The sequence below is a fragment of the Microtus ochrogaster genome, linkage group LG4 (assembly GCF_000317375.1).
Source record: "Microtus ochrogaster isolate Prairie Vole_2 linkage group LG4, MicOch1.0, whole genome shotgun sequence".
Taxonomy (NCBI): Eukaryota; Metazoa; Chordata; class Mammalia; order Rodentia; family Cricetidae; genus Microtus; species Microtus ochrogaster.
The window spans coordinates 15,281,955-15,300,020 of record NC_022030.1 but is presented as its reverse complement, the minus strand read 5'-3'; the positions used below and the strand labels follow the sequence as shown (position 1 = coordinate 15,300,020).

The 18,066-nt window shown below is 35.8% G+C and overlaps 1 protein-coding gene across 3 annotated transcripts in view; it reads left to right on the top strand.

Annotated features, from left to right (window-relative positions):
• The window catches only part of Shprh (SNF2 histone linker PHD RING helicase), a 72,661-nt gene that overhangs the window by 27,236 nt on the left and 27,359 nt on the right, over nucleotides 1-18,066 (top strand). For all 3 annotated transcript variants that reach the window (XM_013351431.2, XM_026786177.1, XM_026786178.1), the window contains exons 15-23: nucleotides 4,635-4,723; nucleotides 6,615-6,707; nucleotides 9,445-9,552; nucleotides 10,980-11,122; nucleotides 11,839-12,012; nucleotides 12,294-12,356; nucleotides 13,334-13,559; nucleotides 15,475-15,618; nucleotides 16,910-17,011. In XM_013351431.2, the coding sequence (XP_013206885.1) occupies nucleotides 4,635-4,723; nucleotides 6,615-6,707; nucleotides 9,445-9,552; nucleotides 10,980-11,122; nucleotides 11,839-12,012; nucleotides 12,294-12,356; nucleotides 13,334-13,559; nucleotides 15,475-15,618; nucleotides 16,910-17,011 (1,142 nt within the window). The remainder of the gene's footprint in view (nucleotides 1-4,634; nucleotides 4,724-6,614; nucleotides 6,708-9,444; nucleotides 9,553-10,979; nucleotides 11,123-11,838; nucleotides 12,013-12,293; nucleotides 12,357-13,333; nucleotides 13,560-15,474; nucleotides 15,619-16,909; nucleotides 17,012-18,066) is intronic.

The window sequence follows — 18,066 nt, the reverse complement described above, 5'->3', positions numbered from 1 at the left end:
CACACACACACACACACACACACACACACACACACACACACAAACGTACCTGCACACACACATACACCAAAGGAAAATAATTTAGTCAGAGAAATACATACTTTCTGTAGAATACAAAACAGTGTCCTAAGCCTTTAATTAGACTGCTTTATCTGTGCTTTGGCATGGCAGAACCATACTAGGAAGTGTTTCTTCTTTTCCTAGATGCTTGGGAAAAACTAGGAGCCTCACAAGCTGGGTAGAAGAAGCTCTGAAAGGGCAGGATGACACCTAGCTTCTCCTCTGCAGTTGTAACTAGGCTGGCCTCTGACACTCAGGATGTCTGCGTCAGTCCTTTAGATCGCAGTACAAAGTAGCCCTTGCTTTGCCTCCCCAAGGAAGTGTCATTCTACTGTGAAGCAGGGAATCACTGAAAACTTGGGATCCAGCTCTTCTCATGTTCTGGAGTATAGTATGAAGTTAAATCAGAGTCTTAGTAATTTCACCTTGTTTTATTAGTAGTAATTAATTTTATTAGCAGTAATTAATAATAGGAAAAATAGGGGTTACTTTTGAGTAATATTCCAAATATAGCACTAACAAGTTTGAGAAAATCTTTCTTTTGGGACATTGCTAGGCTCAGTAGTTTTTATGAATTAATATTGCATCTACTTTTAACCATCATAGCACCATTTTGCTAAGCATGTCCTGACTGTAGTAGCCTAGGACTCAGTCTAAATTCCAAAATACCCAGATTTTACAGTCCAAGACTAAACAGACAAACAACTCTGATAAAGAAGTTTTTAATTGAACTTTTTTTATACCAACTTGGGCAGAGTTAAGCAAAAATTAGGAAAATACGTATCATCTAATATCAGCGTTTTACAGTGTATACTTGAGTAGAGTAATTGTTATTAGAGTTTGTAGATTACTTCACTACCATTGAAGCTGAACTTGTAAAAGTGGGGGAAACACTAGTCAAATAATCCCAAGATGACTCCAAAATGAGTATTCTAAGGTATTTCTTTATTAAAGGGGAAAGCTCACGGAATAGGAACGGTGAAGGTGTGAAGCGCAGGAAGAAGAGAAGGGAGAGCTGGGCATGGTGGCAGCTTTTCTGGGAACCCAAAAGTCATGTTCCCACCTGGTCCAGCCTTTTGAAGGCCATTGCCTGAAGGAGGTTCCTCATCATACTACACGTGAAAAATATGTGTGCTTGCTCTTGAAAATGTGTGAATAATGAATGTGATATTTAGAATACTTTGGGATCATTGAAATCTAACATCCTATCTGAGAAATGATCATTCTCCAACTCTAAAAATGGGTCTCTGTATAACCCAGACCAGGCCTTGAATGTGGCTGTGTGGCCTTGGGTTACTCAAACTATGTATTCCTCTTCCCTTTCCCTCAGTCTTCTGAAACAAGTTGGGGTTACAGCCAGAAATGATCTTTTTTTCTCGTCTTTCTTTTTTCTTCTCTCTTTCTTTCTTTCTTCTCTCTTTCTTCTTTCTTTCTTTCTTTCTTTCTTTCTTTCTTTCTTTCTTTCTTTCTTTCTTTCTTTCTTTCTTTTCTTTTCTTTGAGACAGGATTTCTTTTGTCTCCTAGCTATCCTGGAACCTGCTCGCTTTGTAGACCAGGCTGGCCTCTACTGGAGTAGGAGGATCTTCTGTCTATGTATTACTTTCATTGGTCAAATAAAGAAACTGCCTTGGCGTTTTGATAGGACAGCAGCTTAGATAGGCGGAGTAGACAGAACAGAATTCTGGAAGAAAGAAAGCAGAGTCAGGCAGACACCATGGCTCTCTGGCCCAAGAAGGATATAGGCTAGATTCTTACCAGTAAGCCACAGTCATGTGGTGATAAACAGATTTATTAAAAATGGGTTAATTAAGATATGCGAGTTAAGAAGAGGCTAGAGATAATGGGCCAGGCAGTGTTTTAAATGAATACAAGTTTCTGTGTAATTATTTTGGGTTAAGCTAGCTGGGTGGGACTGAACAAGGAGCCGTCACTATTTACAACACTCTACCTCATAGAGATCCACCTGTCTGAGTGCAGGGATACATCATCACACCTGGCTTGAAAAGATCTTTTTCTAAATGCATTTTATATTGTGCATAACAGTTTCATGTCTATATGCTATTTTATTCATATAATTGCTTGGTAATTGTAGTATTATCCCGTTTTGCTTAAGGAAACACATTCATATGGGTTTAGTTGCCTTCTCAAGACCGTGCTAATGTCTGACTTGGTGCACATGCCTGTTATCCTAGCCCTTGGGATCCAGAGGCAAGATATCTGCTACAAATCTGAGGTCGGCCTAGTTTGCATGGTGTTCTCCTGATCAGCTGCTCAGATTATGGTCTAAGCTGTGATACTTCCATTAAACTGGAATTTATTAGATGATTGTCCTTTATAAATGGTAGTATAGACACTAATTGTTTCCATATACCTATTGAGTGGCATTTCTGTCTTAGCACTAGGAAGGCTGAAGCAAGAGAATAGGAATTCAAAGTCAGTTGAGGCTAAATAGGGAGATCCTATTTCAAAAAAACAAAAAGCTTTTAAAGAATTAACTGTATGAGGATAACTGGTTATCACTCCCCATTATATCAGATTACCTTATTTTTATAAAACTAATCTTCTCCCTTATCATATGGAATAGAAATTAGCTGAGTCCTCAGTATTATCAAAATGTGTGTTTTAGAATGTTTTATAGTATATATATGTATATGGGCATGTGTGTATATGCATACACACATATACATGGACTTATAGATGAGCTTAAAATAGGAAAAGGAGAGAAAGCACATCTATATAGGGAATTGTGGTTATAAATATAACCCTAAGTATTATTAAAACTACTTTAAAGTTGTTTTTATTGTGGTGAAAGAATAGCATGCTTTCTTGGCAAAGAAACAGCAGCATCTTCACACATCTTCACATGGTTTTTGTACTTCATAACTTTTCTGGCATTCAATTTTAAATTTAACTTGTAATTTAGTTATGAGATTTTCCTCAGGCAACAAATACAAGTAGAAGCTATTATTTAAGACACTAAATTTGAGTCTTCTCTCCTTCCTTCGACATCTTCACCTATCTAATAAGCTAGAGACGACCTTATAGACGTTGTGAGGCATGGGTCCCCTCACATCCACTCAGTCTGCTTCTCTAGCACACAGGCAGCTGTGGACAGCAAGGAGTGAGCAGAGCTGGACTCCAATAAGGCTCTTTATGGTCATTCTGTCTTTCCTGTCATAAAACATCATCTTGTGAAGTTCTTTCCGCTGTTTAAAATGTAAAATTAGTAGCTTAGCGTGTAGCTCAGTGGCAGTTGGTTCACTTGCTTGGCATCCTTCAATCCCAGCACCACAAAAAGTAAAAATGTAAAAGCCATTCTTTACTGAGAAATTACATAAAAATGCAGGTCAGATTTAATGCATTGGCCGTTGTTTGGCTGACTGTGTTTCAGTAGATGTTTTTTGAAGTGCTTCCTGTGCATAAACCATGAAGTATAAGCAGAGAAAACCAAATATGCACAAACAGATGTGATGTGTGTAACCAGAAATGGAAGGGTTGCTAAGATCTGTGTTGGTTTCTGCACGTTTTCTCTTTTTTTATCCTTGCGATGGGTTTTATTCTAGTCCAGGTGGTCCAGAACTTGCTGTGCCCCTTACTGTGCAGTGAGGCCCCATCCTCTTCCCTCATAATGATAACATTACAGACAACTCTTGGTTTTTAAAGTGTTGTTTTTAATATTGTTTTTCTCATTTTTGAGATTATTACATAATTACGCCATCCCCTCCCCATTTTCTCCCTTTAAATCCACTGATACATTTTTTCTTTCAAAATCATGGCCTCTTTTTTCATTAATAATTGTTACATGCATATATATGTTTATATACATATATTCATAACTATAACATGTTAGTCTGTATAATGTTACTTGTATGTATATGATTTCAGTGCTGACCATTTGGTACTGGGTAACCAGTTGGTGTGCTCTTCCCTGGGGAAGATTTTCTCCCCCTCTCAGCGTTCCTTAGTTGCCTGTAGTTCTTTGTGTAGGGATGAAGCCTCCAAGTCCTCCCTCCAGTCCACTTTGGTATGCTTTATACTAGGAACAAGTATGTATATCAGTAAAAGTTTGTTACTTTTCTGAGAATTAGATATAGATTGGTCAGAATGTTATGAATACTTACCACTACTGATATCCCAAATTTGTCCTTATTTTTAAGCTATAATGAATGCTAATTGACAATGTTTACCTCTAATATGAATTATTATTTTTTATATTTAATCATTTTCAGTATAATCTCAAGGCATTGCAAATATATTTTATTTTAAACATATAATAAAATATAATTTAAAATAATAAAATATCCTGTGCAATAAAGGAATGATAATCACCTTTAAAAAAGGTAGAATAATCCTAATTCAAGGTCATATTCTTTAACCTACAAAAATAATGAGTTATAAGGTTGGGAATAGGGCAGTTCAGCATGTGCAAAATTCCAGCAGTGAAAAACCATTAATAATACCTATAATAAGAGTTAGAATTATTCTTTTTCTTGTAAAGTTTTTTAGATTACAGATAACTGAGTAACACTGGGAGTGATGTGACTTGTGTCTTTCAATGTGTTCTAATTCCTCAGGCGAGTATGCCTCGGCAGCAGAGTTGTACAGAGAAGTGCTACGCTCCTCTGAGGAGCACAAAGGAAAACTCAAAACCGACTCTCTTCAAGTAAGTGTAGCCTGAAAAGTGTCAAATGTGGATTCAAATTGTTTTAAACAATGTCTTTTCAAAAATGTTAAAATAAAATGTAACAGTGAACTGAGTCCCAATAACTAGAGATAAAAGCTATATTTCCTTTTTTTTTTACTATACAATATTCTGTCTGCTTGTATGCCTGCAGGCCAGAAGAGGGCGCCAGACCTCATTACAGATGGTTGTGAGCCACCATGTGGTTGCTGGGAATTGAACTCAGGACCTTTGGAAGAGCAGGCAATGCTCTTAACCACTGAGCCATCTCTCCAGCCCCTGGTATTCCTTTTTTTAAATGTGCCCCTGGAGTGGTTTATGTATATGATAAAGTTTGAGAATCACAACTGTTCTTTCTATGTTGGCCTATAGCCTACACTGGTAGATAGTTGTAATTGTTTATAATTCAGAGAATAGGCTAATTTTATAATTTTCCATATGCACGTTAACATTTGTTCAAATAACCTTTATCAGAAATAAAAATGACCTAAAACTAAGATAGTGAAACTGAGTAAAATAATGGTGACCCCTGGTCTTCTAAGTTCTACTTTTAGAAACCTTGTAGGATTTGCATGTTTGAATTATATCACTAGCTGCTCTTTCCCAGCATATCATAGGTAAGAGTCTAGGTAAGTGAGAAATAAAGGCTCATTCATTAATCTCGGCAAGCTTGGGCTTGTCATTCACAAAGACTTTAGAACTTGCATATCCATGTGATACAATAGACTTTTGGAAAAGTGTATAAAGGGGGCAGAAATAGGGCAAAAGTCAACTGAAAGTGTATTTACTTCTGCGAAGGTTAACAAGGCAGGACATGGACCTTAAACATGTGTGTATCTCAGGGAACGATGTCTTGTTCTTCAAGAAAGGAAATAAAGAAGAAGAGGGGCAAGAAGATAGTTTGAGTTCCAGATTTCTGAGTTCAAAATCAAAGGATATCATTAGTTTATGTCTGCTGCCTGGCAAAGTGTTGCTCACTGAATCCTACTTTTTCCAGTCAGGTCAGCAATGCTGTTCTTCTGGGATAAAATGCTACACATATTTTCCCTTCTAATTACTTATACAAATATTAATAGGTCGTTTTCCACACACACACAGAGAAGATGAAACACGTATCTCTAGTATCATTTGTACCTTTTTGCCATTAAATCTGCTAGTACTATTCACTGTGTGGTTTAAGGAGCCATGTTGAAAAGACCTAAAACATTTAAAGTCATGTAGACTCCACAGAGACTTTTGCTATAGCTAATAATCGTAATCTATGCCCAGATAAAGTGAGCTCTGAAAGTCTTATATCACTGGCACCAAATCATATTACCAGAACTCTGTCCTAATCATCTTTTAGCCCTAGCTATCTCCCCAGATAAAAACCACTGTGGTTTCACTTCAGTTCTGCTCATTGCCTCTAACCTCGAGCTAGTTGCTGACTATTCATAAGCTCAGTGTGTTCAGATAACAACATCTGTTTTCATTATCTCTGTTTTTGTCATAATACTGTTAAACACTTTCAGACTCATTTTCTAGAAAAAGAATCAAGTTAGTGCAGTCAACCTGTCTACATTACTGTGTGGTCTTGAGTCCTGCAATTTCCTATGTAGACTTTTGCATGTACAATAAAAAAGGAGGTGTACCCGTGCACTCATACTTTGCTGAGTGCATAGCCATACTACAGGAAAATGCATATCCTTAATTGAAGAAAATTCATGTCGTGATTTAAGACCTTTGCTGTTTACTTTCCTCTGGAAAAAACAATGTCATTTTCAGATGAAAAGTATTCAGCAAGAGAGGCTTTGAATTCATGCTCTGTGTGCCACGCAACAGATGCTGTGGTGTCCACTGCATTGCATCACAGCATCGCCTTTTGTGTTTATAGAGACTTCATGCCACACATAACTTAATGGAGCTCTTGGCAGCCAAGCACCCAGGGATACCTCCCACCTTAAGAGATGGCAGACTTGAAGAAGAGGTAATCGTTATTCTTTCATTCTACTTACGAAAGTTTACTTTTTCAAACTTTATATTTCATTTAGGTATTTCTAGTGTATAACATTTAAGTAAATATAGCCAGCCATGTTTTCAAACTTTGCAGTGGTGACTTGGAGTGACAGAGAATATTGGACTCCATATTATTTGTTTGTCCGGTGCTCTATTTACTAATGTGTTACTTGGCTTGTATATACTGAATTAATGATTCATGATAGGTCTATAAAGAGTTTGGTAAACAGACAAGTTACATTCTCTTCCTCTCTTTGTTTTATTTCAGAGAGCCCGTGAACCTAAGTTCTCAGTCGCGTTTCTCTCTAGAGCAGTTGTTCCCAAGTTTCCTAATGTTGTGACCCTTTAACACAGTTCGTCATATTATGGTGACCCCAACCATAAGTTATTTTTATTACTACTTCATAACTAAATTTGCAACTGTTGTGAGTTGTCACATAATTGTTTTCTGGTGGTCTTAGGTGACCCCTGTAAAAGGGTCCTTTGATGTGCCCCCCATGGGTCATGATCCTTAGGTTGAGAACACTGCTCTAAGCATTTTATTGAAAGGAATGATACTATAAGTTGTTTTACTAGAAATTCCTAATAACTTGCTATACTAATTCTCCCAAGAACTTTTGCCTTTTTTTAAGATCTAAGAGGAAGAACATCAGTAAATTGAAAGAGTAGATATGGTTGAACTATATTGAACCTCAAAGTAAGAGTTTTTATTAGAATCAATAAGATAGAAAATTTGGATTTTATAAGTACATTTATCCCTTTGTATTTGTTAAAATGAGTAATTTTTGTTGACAAAATTTCATGGATTTTAGTATACAAAATGATGTTTTGATGTATACAGATATTGTAGAGTGGCTAACTAAACATAATCTCTCCCCATTACCTCATATACTTAATTTTTATAGTGAAAATATTTAAAGTATAGTGTGGCTATAGTCATTGGTGTATAGTCCTCTGACCAGTATCCTCTCAATCTGCAGCCCCTAGCTTTAGTGTTTCTTTGGGACTAAATGGCTGTGGGATCAGGCGGGACAGAAATCTCTGTCAACACCTAGCAACCTCCATTCTCTCCATCTAAGTGAGGTCATGCATAATTTATCTTTAATTTGTCGGTTGTTTTATTTAGTTTGTACTCTATGTTTACCTGTGCTGTTACAAACAAGAAGAAATTATCCTTTTTTGAAAACTAAACACTATACCACTGTGTGTGTGTGTGCACCTGTATGTGTGTTTATTGCTTTTTCTTTTCATTTATATATGTTTGTGATGTACATGCATGTATGCATGCTCTCATTTGTGTGTACATGTGTATGCATGAATGTGGAGGCATAAGATTGATGTCAGGAGTCATTCTTAATAGAGCTACTAGTGCCAGCCATTTTGCTCAGAAGATCCCGCCTTTCCATCTTCCAGGGCTGGAGCTAAGGCGAGCTGCTCTTCTGGCTTGTGGGGCATGCCCTGTGACTACTGAGCCATCTCCATTAGCTTCAAATAGCATATTATGTTTATGAATTATTTGATCACTATCCTTTTATTCATGATAGTATTTGTCTACGTAGACTGTCATAAGAACACTACAGGCTAGGGGCTTAAAAAATAAATATTTCTTACAGTTCTAGAGTTTGAAATCCAGAATTAATGTGTATTTCCTCAAGTCTATGTGTTTAATGTCTCTTTCTGCTCCTCTCTCTGATTTAGAAGTATCTCTGTCTTCTTATGTGGCCTGTGTTTTGTGCTTGTACATCCCTGGTGCTTCTTTTCTCATAAGGACTCTACTAGGGCACTATTCATATGGCCTTTAACCTTAGTTACCTTCTTACAGGTCCCATCTCCAAGTGCAGTCACACTGAGGGTCAGAACTTCTGCACATAAATTTTAGAGGAACAGGCTCAGTTTCTAACACTGTATATTCAAGAATTATTTTTATACTACAGCAATTTTTTAAGCTTGTCCAAAGTATTTTATTTTGTATTATTTTATTTTGTAACGGAAGAGGCAGGATTATCAGATTACCTGCTCATTATTCAGTAGTGTACAAACAAAAATATTCAAAGAACAAAATATAAATAATAATTTTATTTTTGCAGAAACTTGATGCTTCCAAATATCACCACTTTCACTCTTTTATCACATTTCAAATGTTTTCATGTTTCAAATTTTTCAACTTGTCACAGAATAAGTGGCTTTTAGACATAAAGCAAATGAAAACAAACCCCAGAGAACCTAGACAACAAAGAAGGTCCTAAGAGAGACATACATGGATCTAATCTACATGGGAAGTGGAAAAAGACAAGATATCCTGAGTAAACTGGAAGCAAAGGGAGGGGAGTGGAGAAAAATATATAGCTCAATAAAAACAATAAATAAGAGAAAAAAAACTACAATTCTTAAAGGCATTGCCACAACTAAATCAAAGAAGTAATTCTATATTTTTTGCCTCATTTGTAAAATATTAATTTTTTTATCCTATAAGGGATAAACCTTTAGGAGTATAATCTTTTGTGGCTTGGACATACCAGTTTTGTTCTTTTTATTGTATATCTTAGAAATTTCTAGAACAACTATATTTTATTTTTTACACCATGGAATTTTATTTATGAATCAAGGAACTTTAAATGTATGGAGTGACCACATTAGTACTGAAACATCATACTAAATTATGTTCAAACCCTCAAATAAAAGTTTATATTGATTCTGTTTCAACACAGGCCAAGCAGCTTCGAGAGCACTATATGAGCAAGTGTAACACAGAAGTTGCTGAAGCCCAGCAAGCTTTGCAGCCTGTGCAGCAGTCCATCCGGGAGCTCCAGAGGAAGGTACCGATGTGTGGGCTTCTTTCTTGTGCTTGTCCCCAGGTAGCAGTTTGAATCTATTTTGTTTGGGAAAATTCTTGAACTTCTTGTTCCCTTCTGAATTCTTAGCACCTTGTTGAGTGCCTGTATTATAATACAGATGTCTTAGTTACTTTTTGCGGCTCATCAGAACTCCATGACCAGGGCAAACTTATAAAGAAAAGTGTTTATTTGGGTTTATGGTTTCAGAGATTGAGGAGTCCATGGAGGCCAAAACAACTGAGAGTTCATGTCTTGATCCACAAGCATGAGGCAGAGAGAGAGGATATACTGGGAATGGAGTGAGTTTTTTGAAACGCAAAGCCATCCCCTTGTGACAGACCTCCTCCAACAAAGCCACACCTCCTAATCCTTAACAAATACTTCTACCAAGTGGGAACCAAGAATTCAAATATAATAGCTAGTGAGGGCATTCGCATTAAAACCACTACAATAAGTTTATTAGTAATTAATAGTGTCTGTTCTAGAGTGGACAGATAGGTGGATGAGTCAACTATTTTAAGGTTCAGTTTTTTTTCTTTTTATTTTTGATTTTTCAAGACAGAGTTTCTCTGTAACTTAGGAACCTGTCCTGGAACTAGCTCTTGTAGACCAGGCTAGCCTCAAACTCACAGAGATCCACCTGCCTCTGCCTCCCAAGTGCTGGGATTAAAGGCATGCACCAATACCACCCGGCTAAGGTTCAGTTTTATTTTTTTAAATTCTAGTGGATTCCTTTTATGTTGGGTAAATAATAGTTTGTCCTTTGGAGAAAGTATAAAGGCTTCTATAATTTTCTTCTGATCTTAGCTATGGCTTTCTCCACATTTAGAATCCCCAATTTTAACCTTACAGACCAGATGCCTTTTATCCTTTCTAAAATAATCTAAGACGAGACAACACAAACAAATTGTCTTCTACTTAGAATTTTTTATCAGTTGTTCCATGTGTTCCTAATTCATTAATTATTTAGTACCCAGTCATAATTTTGCTTTTATTTAGTAGAATTTAATTCAATACTCATTGGTTAGATATACCTTTGTTGACTGTGTTGCCCTATACCTTTAGAGAGGCCTGATTTTTCTTCTTGGTAAAATACTTTTTAATACAGCTTTGATACACAAGTTTTATATAAAGTCTTGTTCATCTACAGTATTCCAAAGAGCAAACTCTTTTGTTATGAATACAAAAGAGATATTTGCCCAATATATTCATAGTTTGTGTGTCTTTCTGTGTGATGTAGATATATACAGTATACACACATTTATCTGTTGTTATCCTTTGAGAACAGAACTTAATGGGGTTTTTTTTTGTTTTTTGTTTTTGTTTTTTTTTTTAGTTCTTCACATCACTTTTCTCAGTAAATGCTAAATATATGTAGTAATTGGTCAGTTTTGGCATTTTTTTTCCAGATTCATTCTAATTCTCCTTGGTGGCTGAATGTAATCCACAGAGCAGTGGAATTATCTGTTGATGAGGAACTTGTTCAGCGGGTGCGAAATGAAATAAGTAGTAACTACAAGCAACAAACTGACAAGCTCTCTATGTCAGAGAAGTAAGGAAACAGTGCAAAACAGAATCACTAGATCATTTAGTATCAGGAGGTGCAGTTCAGTATCCCATCATGTACTTAGGATTTACACATTTTGTTGTGTGTTTTCAACAAAAATATTAGATATTATGTCTAAAACACAGACCTTTTTTCCTGATGGTCATCATTTGAAACCTTTTAGAGCCTTCGGGGTCTGTTCTTGGTTGTTGTTTCATACTCCCTCTAAGTAGCTCTGCCCTGAACTCATTGTGTGGACCAGGCTGTCCTCCAACTGGAAGATCCAGCTGACTCTGCCTTTCTGTGCTGGGATTAAAAACTTGGCACCACTGCATCTGGCTTACTTACATTTTTATAAGATGTGTCCGTTTTTCTTCTCAATTTTGTTTAATCCTGTAGTCTACATTCTCTAAATAGGGAAAGAATGTCAGAAGATATAATTTATAGTGTTCCAGCCTTTAAAAGTTAGAATGTTATTAGTCCTGATCTTTGAAAGATACTATCAGCACTATTTTAGTTCCCAAAAATAGAATCATCAAACTCTTTGGCACTTAATTAAACCTTGGGTACTAGTAGATACCACTGGGCATACTCTGAAAGGAAGTGTCAGCAGAGTGTGTGAGTTTATTCATTTATTTAACACTGTGATTGACAAACATTTTCTGGAGAAACTGACTTGTTCCTTTCTTTGTGTTGTGTGTTGTGCTGCTGATGGGAATAAGGTTCCGTGACTGCAGAGGTCTTCAGTTCTTACTCACAACACAAATGGAAGAACTCAGTAAGTTCCAGAAGCTCGTGAGAGAGGCTGTGAAGAAGCTGGAGCGACCTCCATCCCGTGATGTGATTGAGTCTGCCACAGTCTGCCACCTGCGGCCAGCTAGACTCCCTCTCAACTGGTGGGTGATGGGGTCATGCAGGTTACACCATCTTCCAGGAAGTCACATTTGGTCTGAGGCTAAAAACAGTTGCTCTTGAATTGAACCATTTTCTCTTAATTCAGACAGGTGTAGATATGTATTTTTTAAAAAAAGCAAATCAAGGATTATATGCTTGATAACCATATTATTTTTTTCACATTCTTTGTTAGAAAAATAAAATACAAAATGTTAAGCTTTTTTTAAGAAATTATCTTATTGCTGGTCGAATTTGTGAATATTTCTCTGATAATCTCTTTCAGCTGCATCTTTTGTAAAGCCGATGAATTGTTCACAGAGTATGAATCAAAACTATTTTCTAACACGTAAGTTCACTGAAGGTTGAATGTCTGATTATGTGACTGTATTTTTTGTTATGACCTTTGTTATATTTTTTTCTGTATTAAATCAATTTAATGATTATTTGGCATCTAATATGCCCATTTTTTCTTTAGAAGTTACTCCTAAATGTTCATGAGGGACAGTCTGTAATTATTGCAAATATGAAGCAATTGAGAGTAGTAGTAAGATCTCAGGATCAATAGTCTGATGGATTTGAACTCAAATCCCTGTCCACTGACAAGGGCAAACTATTTCTCTGACCCGGTGAAGTAAAGGTAACAACTAACCTTACATATTTTTTAAGTATTAAATAAGGAAATATATATAAAACTATTTATCAAAGTGCTTAGTGTATAGTAAGTACCCAATAAAAAAATTAGTGACAGTTGTTATTTTCTTCATCAGAGACCTTGTTGTGTGTTGGGCGTGTAGACAAGTCTAAGCTCTGACTGTGGCCTGTGCTTGGTTGCCACTTGGTGTCTTCTTTATTTTTTAATGGCTGGTAATGATTGTAGCTCAGAATTCTCAGAATGTGACTTATAGAATGAAATTTAGAGATTCATTTTTTGGTAGTGTTGTTGTTAGATGGTTTTATTTGTTTATTTGCTATTATCCTGGATTGTGCTCATGAAACACTAGGCAAACCACATACACCTGTAATCTAACCTTTGAAAGTTGAAGGAAGGACAATCAGGAGTTCAAGGCCAGCCTCTGCTATGTAGGAATATGAGGCTGGTCTGAACTATGTGAGACCCTGTCTCAAAAAATATAAAACAAAACAAAACAGGAAAATTTTCAGAATTGCTGTTATTTCTTTTTTCAAAGACCTATAAGTATTAATGTATTGATGTGAAAATTGCCATAGAGCTACTTAACTTGCTTTTCTGTTTGTCCTAATGGCATCCTTCGGCTAGTAATCATTGGAAGCAGTTAGAATTGCTTGGTTCTGTTATCTTTTCAGAGTCAAAGGGCAGACGGCAATCTTTGAAGAAATGATAGAAGATGAGGAAGGACTTGTGGATGATAGAGCACCTACCACTACCCGGGGCCTGTGGGCAACAAGTGAGACAGAGCGATCTATGAAAGCAATATTGTCATTTGCAAGATCACATAGGTTCGATGTCGAATATGTAGATGAAGGAAGTGTTTCAATGGATCTTTTCGAGGCATGGAAGAAGGAATATAAGGTAAAGTTATTATAATACAGAAAATAATAATAATACAGAAAATAATAAACAAAAATTATTAAACTGACACTTGGAGTTAATATTCATAAACTTTTGCTTACTTGTGTGTTTCATCCTATTATTAGCTGGGTCTTCACAACTTTTTTTTAAATATATGCCTTTTCTTTTTTAAAAAAAATTATTTTTATGTGCATTAGTGTGAAGATATCAGATTCTGTGGGACTGGAGTTACAGATAGTTGTGAGCTGTCATGTGGGTCTAAGAATTGAACCCAGGTCCTCTGAAAGAACAGCCATTTCTGCAGCCCCCTTTAACAACTGTTTTATGAAACTAACTTAAGGCTTTATTTCATTTTTGCATGGGGTATAACAACCAAATATCAATATCAGATTTGAATTTTGGGGAGGAGAGCAGATACTTTTCAAGCTGGAAATCTGGAAACCATTGCAATGGATGCAGCATAAGTTGTCTTTAGTTTTATACTTCACTGATTCCTTTGTACTGTAACTATATATGAGATGTGCTTCTAAGATTTTTTATTATTAAAATAAGTTTTCTTACTAAATTTGTTATCTTTGATTTTGCGTATGATATAGGTGTGGGGAAACAGTATTTTAAATTATAATGTTACATTTTCCATATGTTACTATTTTTTGTTATTATTTCAAGACAAAATTTTAAAATTTGTGTCAAGATATAATGTCTAAAATGCCAGTTCATACTTTTGATAAATTGAAGAATGATACTATTATAAAGTTAAAATCATTAGTTCATCATATTTGCTGTTATAAATGAAAAGCACATGAACACAGTTCATTACAGCATACCATGGAGGATGACATTGTTCTTATAGTGCCCTGTCATTCTTGTATTATTTTCTGTAACCTAATCTTGCCATACGCTCTGTCTTAGATGAGTGCTTGTCATGCTGCTCTAAATCTTTGTACATTTTTATTTTATAAATGAAAAATGAATGAGCAACCGCTAGATACCATCAACTAGTATTTACTTCAAAATGCTACTGAATAAATTATCAAAATATTTATAGTGATTGATAACATTTTTATAAAATGTGAAAAAGTATAGTATTTTTCTAATAAAAATGGATTTAGTAGTAATTGATAGTAATTAATAATGAATAGTAATAATATTCATTATTAATTATATCGCGGGGAGCTATGGGCTGTGTTCCTGCCGCCCCAGCTCCCGGCCGCCTGGCTAGCTTATGCCCCGAAATAATTACACGGAAACTGTATTCTTTTAAATACTGCCTGGCCCATTAGTTCCAGCCTCTTATTGGCTAGCTCTTACATATTGATCTAACCCATTTCTAATAATCTGTGTAGCCCACGAGGTGTCTTACCAGGGAAGATCTTAACCTGCATCTGTGTTGGGTGGGAGAATCATGGCGACTCGCTGACTCCGCTTCTTTCTCCCAGCATTCTGTTCTGTCTACTCCGCCTACCTAATTTTCTGTCCTATTAAATGGCTAAGGCAGTTTCTTTATTTAACCAATGAAATCAACACAAAACAGAAGATTCCCACATCAGTAATTGCCTATTTAGCCTTAAAGGAGAAAGTATAAGGAAATAATGATACTATTAAGACTTTCTAAGGAATATAAATATAAAAATATTTTAAGACAAAAACAGTAGTGATCACATAAATCTGGTATTGATTTATGTCGAGCTTTGTCTCACCATGAAATCTTCAGGTGTTCTTCCTGAGAACTGCAACAGCAGCAGCATCCAACAAGATTATTTTCTCATATGTCCTCATCCTAAATTAGCCTAAGGAATTACCTTTCCTTGAACATTTAATGAAAAAATGTAGGCCTCATTAAAGCATTTTGCTTAAGGTACATCTTAGTGATTTTGAACAATTTTAATTCTGTGTCTTTATCTTTCCACTTCAGTTACTTCATGAGTACTGGATGACCCTGAGAAATCGTGTGTCAGCTGTTGATGAACTTGCAATGGCTACAGAGCGGCTAAGAGTTCGCCATCCCAAGGAACCAAAGCCAAACCCACCTGTCCATCACATCATTGAACCACACGAGGTAGTTGAGAGTAGGATCACAAAAAACACAGCAAAATCCATTTGCACAGGAGACGTAGAGTCAAAGCAGTGATATCATCTGGAAATAATTGTTGCTATAAGTATGAGCCACATAAAACTGTTTTTATAGGTCAGAAATGAGCAGTTTCATTCGTATGTGATATGTGCTTAGTGTGACCACTGTGGGGATTTGTTTGCAGATTAATATGTTTTGAATACTTTCTATGCATCAAATCCAATATATTCTTGGTCACTTAAAAGTTTTTTTTTTTCTTTTCATTTTTTATTTGTGTAGCCATGGCTGTCTAGGAACTCACTCTGTAGGCCAGACTGGCCTTAAACTCAGAGATCTTCCTGCCTCTACCTCCCAAGTGTGGGATTAAAGGTGTGTACCACCACTGCCTGGTTTAGAGATGGAAAAAGGATGGCTTATCTGTTAAAGGCTAGGCTCACAACCAACAATAGAAGTATTTTATGTAGCCTCAGTTTTGCCAGAATCTAGAAAGCATGTTTCTCAAAAGAAACTAGAAGCTTATATTTTGCAGGTTCTTTCTCTTACTAATAGAAGGTATTTACTCTGATAATCCCTGTTTGTGTCAGGATTCAGTCAGAACTCCACCACTCTTTTCTAGTCCATAACAAAAATACTTACTTCCTTTGTAATTTATTTTTATTCCCTATGGTGGTTTAATACTTCAAACTGATTTCTTTCTGTGAAGCATTTAGATTGCAGTTTTGAAAAAGTTCAAGATAATTTATAATGTTTTATGCTCTCTTAAGTATGAATTCTCGGTAATGTTTTTCTTCTAATGTGTGTTTTAGGCTAAATTTACAGCACTGCAAACAAAAAGAATAATGAGGAAAATCCCCCTCCTTTAATTCCCTTTTCTTTCTGATGTATTGTAGAAGGGGAAGAAAAGTCAGGGTTATTCTTCCTGGATTTCATAAAACCAATTTTAACAAACAGTGCATCATGTCATTATTTTCTTTCCATACATGTATTATTGAGATGTGGCACATACATAGAATTCAGATAGATTTTTATCCAATTTTCCTATATATATCACTATGCTTCCATTTAAAAGAACTTCATGGAATTCTGTCTTCTGTAAAACAAAGGCATCCTTTTCAAAGTGTTTTCAGTAGTAATCTTGTAAAATTGAATTTTAATCTGTAGATGGGTTTTTATAGGACAAGACATGAATTTTCATTATTCAGAAGCATTATGCATGTTCAATATAGTTGAACCCTATTTTGAGAGAGAATAAAAGATTTTGTTTGTTTATTTCTAGGTTGAACAGAACCGTATAAAACTGATAAATGATAAAGCGGTTGCCACATCACAGCTCCAGAAAAAACTTGGACAGCTTCTTTACCTGACGAATTTGGAGAAGGTGCTGCTTTTCTTAAATGTTGTTTTCCCATACTGTATTTCAAGAACCACTTGAGTGATAGTTTCCACTTAAAGTATCAATCCTAAACAGACGTTTAGCTGGTGTTAAATGAGTCAAGACTAGTTTTGTCTGCAATGACTCTACAGGCCCTCTGCCTTTGCCCCTTCCCCTGACTATCCTCCTACCTCCAGCAGACAAGGTCATGAGCTGTTGTGTCTCCAGGAGCATCCTGTCCATGTCAATCGATCCAGCCCATCCCAGAAAGTACCCAGATGACCTGTAGAATTGTGAGGAATACATATGGTGAATTACTTTAAGCCATCATGTTGTAGATATTTGTTTTATGTGATCCAAAACAGATAAAAAATTAAGATGAAATAATTTATTCAACTCTTAAATGCCTTTATAAACTAATTTTGATGCCTTTACTGTTACTAAGTTTAAGTACAGAATTTTGTTTTATTTTTGTATTACTACTTAGAAAAAGGGTTTTGTTGTGCTTTGATTTTATTGTTTGAATATTCAGCTATTGACTCCAGAAAGAAAATTTTTAGTGATCTTCTATTCAGTTCACTATTATGTTGTCCTCAGCTTTAAAGCTTGTCCATCTTACTGACTTTCTGAAACTTGAAAATTTTATGAGAATTTTAAGGAGGTGTTTAAAATCTATTATAGTTTGATAGAATGTTAGGCACAGAAGTCTCAAATCAATTCTATATCTGCCTTTCAATTATTTGCTTAGTGATTCATGAAGGAATGCTGAGAAGCGGCAATCTTAATACAAAACTGTGCTAAGTAACAGCCTCTTCCCACACCTGTCCTTGTGCTACTTAACATTAGAGTGCACACTTCTACATATGCATTATGATTGCACACTTCTACATATGCATTATGATTGCACACTTCTACATATGCATTATGATTGCACACTTCTACATATGCATTATTGTAGTACACACTTCTACATATGCATTATTGTAGTACACACTTCTACATATGCATTATTGTAGTACACACTTCTACATATGCATTATGATTGCACACTTCCACATGTG